Here is a 6,000-nt window from a genome sequence, read left to right as displayed (position 1 = left end):
GGGGATGCCCGCGGGATGGTTCGTGCTTTGGCGGGCGGGGGCTGTGGCACGACGCGGGGCAGTGGGAGGTGGAAGAGGGCGGCCGGTCTTCAGGAAAGAAGCGAACGAAGAGGTGCGGGGGTCGGCTCGAGCCCGGCCGGGGGTGGGGAGCTGCTGAGCATTTTTCTGACCAAGTCCGCCCGGCTGCGCCAGCTGTCAGCGGGGGGGGGGGGGGGGGGGGGAGAGCGGGGGAGCAGCCGAACCGGCCCGGGGCGGGAGGTCCGCACGGACCCGCTCCATCAGCAGCAGTTGGGAACCGGGGGCAGCCGCCGCCGCGCCCCCATCCCCGCCCCGTCCTGCCCAGCCGGGGCGCGGGGTCCGGCTCGGGCGCTCGCCGGGGGCCGCGGTGACACGCGATGTCCCCAGCGGGCCGGGCCGGGCAGCCTCATCCCTCTCCGATCCGCCCTCTGAGGCGCCAAGGCCGGACACTGCGGCGGGGCTGCGGCTCCGCGTCCGCGCTGCTCCAGGGCCGCCGGTGGGGCCGCGCCGAGCCCGGGGCCAGGCGGGCGCCGCTGCCGCCGCGGCCGTCACAGGGTTAATCTCGGCGGAGCGGCGGCGCGGGGCGGTCTCCCCGCCGCACCTCCCTCCCCGCGGCCTCCCCCGCCCGCCCCTCGCTCTGCCGCCGCACCTGCCCGCAGCCCGGCCGACAACTTTCCCTGCCTGTTGCGCGTACCGAGCTTCGTGCCCGGCGGCCACTGCCATGGGCACCGCGGGGCAGCGCCACGCGTAGGCGGCCCCCGGGGGTCGGCCCGGGAGCGCTGCCAGGGCTCTCCGCCCTCGCCTCGCTCCGCCGCCGCTGCAGCGATCGCTGCCCCGCGCTCGGCGAGCATGGAGGTTCAGCTGGGGGTCGGTCGCGTCTACCCGCGACCGCCGGGCAGGACCTTCCGCGGGGCTTTTCAGAGCTTCTTCCAGAGCGTCTGCGACGCTTTCCAGCCGCGGGAGGAACCGGGCGCCGGGCAGCCGCCGCCAAGCGCGCCCTGCCCGCCGACTCCCCGGCCGCCGCCGGACTCCCCCGCCTGCCTGCCATCCCCGCCCGGCTGCCTGCCGCCCCCTGAGCCCCGTGCCCCCGGTAAGGCGCTGCCGGCCGCCGGCCCCGCCATGGGCTCGTCTTTTCCCTGCGCCGGAGAGCTGAGGGAACTGCTGGGCGAGGCGGGCGCGATGCCGCCGCTGCTGCCGCCGCCCGAGACCGAGCCCGCGGACAAGGAAGACCCGCTGGGCGACAGTGCCCGGCAGCTGTGCCGCGCCGTGTCCGCCTCCATGGGGCTGGCGCTGGAGGCGCTGGAGATGCCGGCCGAGCCGCTGCCCCGCGAGGACTGCATGTTCGCCGTGCCCGCCGGGCCGCCCCGCGCCCCGCGCCCGCCCGTCCGCGACCCCTCGCCCGCCTTCGAGGCCGCTCTGGCCGCCGAGCCGCCCGCCGGGCCGGGGCTGCCCCGCGGCTTCGGCCGCGTCAAGCTGGAGAGCGCGGCGGGGCCGGCGGCGGGCGGCGGCTGGGGTGGCCCGTGCCGCTTCGGGGCCGAGCTGGTCCCACCGGGCCCCGCGCCCCCTTGGCCCACCTTCTTCGCCGAGGAGGGGCAGCTCTACGGGCCGTGCCCCGAGCCGCCCGCCGGGCCGGCCGACTGCCCTGCCGATGCTTGGTACCCACCGGGCCGTGCCCCTTTCGCCGCCTCCGCCGCCGGCATCAAGAGCGAGCTGGAGCCCTGGGTCGAGGGCTACGCCGGCGCTTACGGCGATCTCCGGTGAGTACCCGCGTCCCGCAGCCCACCGGCATGCGCACGTTGCACTGTGCTTCCCGCCGGCATCCTGCATCCCACCTCCCTCCAGCACCGGCATCCTGTGCCCGCACCCCTCATGCCACCTTCTGCACCTCGCAGCCCACCGGCACTCCGCGCTCCCCCAGCCGCCCCGCCGCCTGCCGCAGCTGCCCCGCGCTCACCACGGGTCCAACCCCGCTATGTCCTGGCTGTTCCCGCCTTGGTGTACCTCTCCGCTGCAGAACCTTCCCTTTTGCCGGGATGCTGACATTTGGGACTGACTAGGCGAGATCGTGCCAGGAATACCGCGGTGCACGCCCGGTGTCCCCGCCGTCCCGTGAGGTCGTTGTGTTTATGTCGTTTCCTCACGCATCTGTTATCCCGCTGTTCCCGGCCGCTGGGAGCGGGCGAGATCGGGACGCTGTGCCGCGAAGCACGGACGGATCTTGACATCGAGTTAAAATCCTCCTGGCAACTTGTCCCGCCGAGAACTGCCTGCCGGGAATGCACTGTGCAGAGCAGGGAACCCCGAATGTAGTGGAAGAGAAACATCACCTGTGCTTCAGGGCTATTTTAAGTACAGGTAGAAAATGCGTTTTAAAGTAGAGCTAGAACAGGTTTTGGGAATGCACCAGGGGAGGGGAGATTCGTTTGAGAAGTAGGATTCAATCAAAAATAATTTTGATTAACCTCAAAGAAGATGAGCCATCTCTGTAAAATAGCTGTACAGCATCTAAACCAATAGGCACCTGCATGCTCACCTGTCACAGAAAAACGCGGCCAAGCTGATGGAAATGGGAGGGAGAATGGGCTGTCCAAGGGATTTTCTGCTGGCTCAGAAGCAGCCCCATCCAAGAGTATGTGAGACCTTAGCTGGGGTTTGCATCGTGGGAGTCCTGCATCCACACACTCACTCCGTGATGCTTGGGATGCTGGGAGCAAAGGCTGAAATGAACAGTTAGATTTTACCTCTAAATTAGCACTGGGTGAGTGTACTGCCTCTGGGCTTGTTTGTGTTTTAAATGCTTACAGCTTCATTTGGGTATTGGGGCAAATTCCACCCACACAGTGATTTACTGGGGGATTGTACAGAGATGTCAAGGGCTTGGCAAAAGAAAAAAGAATAAAAGTAGTGACAGGTCAGAAAGAGTGCAGCTGTGAGCATCATCCAGCTGTGAGCTTTGTACGTGGCAAAGCTCCGAATGTGCCTCTGGAGTCTGGGTAAATCTCTGCTGGAATCAGTGCAGAGGGGGCAGGGAGGAATCGAGTTGGAAAAGTTCAGTGTTCAGATGCTGGTGATGGTGGTGCAGGTTTATTCCGTGTGGCTGTTCTGCCTGCAGAGCCTGTGCAGTGGGATTCTCACAGACAGGGAATGTTGCACTGAGGAGAGCAGGTGTGGACTCCCATGGAGGTCTGCAGGCAGTCTTGGGGACTGGACTAGGCAGCAGCAGGTACATTTTGCCTGGGTCTTGCCTTAGAGATAAACGACATTTCCCTCATTTCTGGTGGGAAGTGCTATATAGTCCTCTTCCTTGCAGCTCTGTTTGATGTGCTGTGCCTGTTTCCCCTGGCAGACTTCTGTGGGATCAGCAGGGTCAGAGCTGGCACAGCAACCTTTACAACACCAGTATCTTGTCCTTTGAGCTCCAAGGCTTGTACAGCGCTACCCTGCTGCTGCAGAGGTGTAATGGGCTGGCATCGTGTCTCTGTGTTCAGATGTAATTTTCAAACACTGTAAGGAAAGCGGAACACTTGTCATGGTCTGGCTCAATCATATGTGTTAATTGCTGCCAGGTTTACATTTCATCCTAGCAAAGTCTCCATTAGCTTTACAGCGTGCTGCTGGCCCATTCCTGCAGCTTTGCATTTTCTCCTGGATCTGTGGGTGCCAGCGCAGGAGCAGCCTCTGCTGCTGCTGGAGCTGGAACAGCGGGTCATGTACCAGCATCCCAGGCAGCAGTGACTGCGGGAAGAAAGGTTCGTGGGAGCTGAGAGGCTCTGTAGTGAAATTCCCTGATGGAAGGATGATTGCCTTTTGGACCTGCACCCCTCTGCTGTCTGGTGCTAGGTCTGATTTACTGCCCTACTTGGCCTTGCATGTAGAGCTTTCCCCTCGTAGCCTCAGAGGATGCAGCCTCAGTGTTCTGTGAGGATGGTGAGGGACACTTCTGGGGCTTTACAAGCCCGGGGCAATGGGTACCTCAGTGCCCTGTGCTTGGGGGTGCTGCTGGGGGAAGAGGAACAGACAGCCCCCTCTGCTTTGGAGAATAAGGAGTGTTTCAAGGTGTGCTGCTCCTACTTTCTCTCCTCTCTGAATGGTCCTGCTGTCTGCCAGCAGGATCATGGCTCTTCCCTCACAGATGAAGTTCTCCCAAGCCCCATCTCTATCCTGCTGCAGTTGGGACCAGGTATGGGTAAGTATTTTTTGAGTTAAACACCCTTCATACAACACTAAAGCGTGAGCAGTTCTTAATATCTGGGGGGGCTGCCAGGGTTTAGGGGCGCTGGCACATCTCAGAAACACTATGGGTACGCGATTTGGTTTAATTTAAAGCTGTTGCTACAGTGTCCCTGACTGCACCAGTCAGGCTTACAGGTAATTAGCAAATTAACCTCAGGCTTTGTTACCCTGTGGATTTAGAGATGTTTCTCTTTGTGCTCCGCTTATTGCATCATTACTACCAGCAGTCTTTGAGGTGACTAAATAACCTGTTTCAGGAGCAAGATGCAGCACTGTCAGAATAAATCCAAGGTTCTGCCATCAGAAGACAAATTCCAGCAGCAGGTGGGAGGGGGTTGGCCTCTGGTTTAGAATGAAATGGAATTAGAGAAGGAGCTGTTACTAAAGCAATGGGATCAAGGGAGAGAAGAGGATTTAAGGGGCTTTTAGCTCAGGAAAACCTGCTGTCCATGTAGCTTCAGATGGTTTTAAGTGGCATTTGCGATCACTGCTGTTACCTGGCGCCATACTGGTTACAGTCCTGTTGTTTGTTGGGTACATCTACCTTTGGTTCCTTTCCCCAGTCTGGCTGTGGTCAGTTTGGGCCAGTGCCATGTGTTCATTCATCACCTGGCTCGATGGCTCTGTAATCATTTCAGCTCTGTAATTGTGATAGGCTTACAGATAACACCTGCAGTAATTCCTGCCTGTGGAAGGAGATAAGATTGACAAAGAGATGAAGGGCAGCTGTTATGCCAAGAGGCAGGAGGTCGTTTTCAGGGTTGCCTGCACTCCAGTCTGTGCCCAGCAGCAGCTGCTCTGGCATCCCAGTCCCAGAAGGGCTCTGGGGACCGCCAGTGCTGCACCAGCAGAACTCCAAAGCCCTTGGGAAAGGGCTGACCCGCCCATCTGCTGTTGTCAGCGTGACCTTTCTGCTCTGGCAATTTGCCATAGGATGTAAATATTTCTTTGAAGACAAGAGGACCAAGGCAGAACCTTGTGTGGGCAGCCGGTCTCTTTGGCCCCTATGGACACATGGACAGGGAACCTCTGGTGGCCAGGAGAATTGGGGATGTGCTAAAGCTTGTTGTTGGTTCCTGATAAATGGAGAAAAGATAAACAAATTTCTTCCTCATCACCTCTCACCCTTTCCCTGCTCAGAGACACAGGATGGCTGTGATAATCCATCTGGAGCTGGATTAGAGAACTCAGGGGTTGTTTGAATGTGAGCTGGCATGATACCATGGCAGGGTGCATGTCTGTCACGGCTGGAGCTGAGGTTGTGAAACGAGTGATACGCTGAGGCTGGGTAACTGGAGCTGCAGAGATGCTGGAGCTGCAGTCAGCAAGGAGAACCCTTCAGGACTGGGGGAGCAGCCAGGTGGGCACTGCTCAGCGCTGTGCTGGAGCACGGCACTGGCGGCTCCTTTTCCTTGCTCCTGAGCATATATCAAATATCATAAAATGGTCTCCTCCTTTTCCCCTCCCTCCTCTGTCTGTCTCTCCCTCTCTTCCCTGCTCTCCTGTGCTCCAGCTCTCCCTTACCACTGGGAAAGGGAGATGGATCACCTGTCAGGTGTTGGGCTGTGGAGGGCAGATATGTAGGGTGTCTGTGTGGGACCTATCCAGCTGCTCTAAGGGTACACAGCGTCTCTTTGCCTCTTCGCTGCTCAAAGTCAGACTTTGCCCCATCCTCCTCTGGGCTTTCCCATCCTCTTCTCCACACGTCTTGAATTTTTGAGCTCTTACACCCTCTGGAAGCTGATTCCA

At 60.1% G+C, this 6,000-nt stretch overlaps 1 protein-coding gene across 2 annotated transcripts in view; it reads left to right on the top strand.

Annotated features, from left to right (window-relative positions):
- Window positions 1–674: 674 nt before the first annotated feature.
- Window positions 675–6,000, top strand: part of AR (androgen receptor) — a 41,532-nt gene continuing 36,206 nt past the window's right edge. For both annotated transcript variants that reach the window (XM_082289521.1, XM_082289520.1), the window contains exon 1: window positions 675–1,775. In XM_082289521.1, coding sequence (XP_082145647.1) covers window positions 868–1,775 — 908 coding nt within the window. In that variant the 5' untranslated portion in view covers window positions 675–867. The remainder of the gene's footprint in view (window positions 1,776–6,000) is intronic.

Source organism: Coloeus monedula (assembly GCF_965178545.1).
Source record: "Coloeus monedula genome assembly, chromosome: 12".
Taxonomy (NCBI): domain Eukaryota; kingdom Metazoa; phylum Chordata; class Aves; order Passeriformes; family Corvidae; genus Coloeus; species Coloeus monedula.
This window is presented reverse-complemented; position numbering and strand designations above follow the sequence as displayed.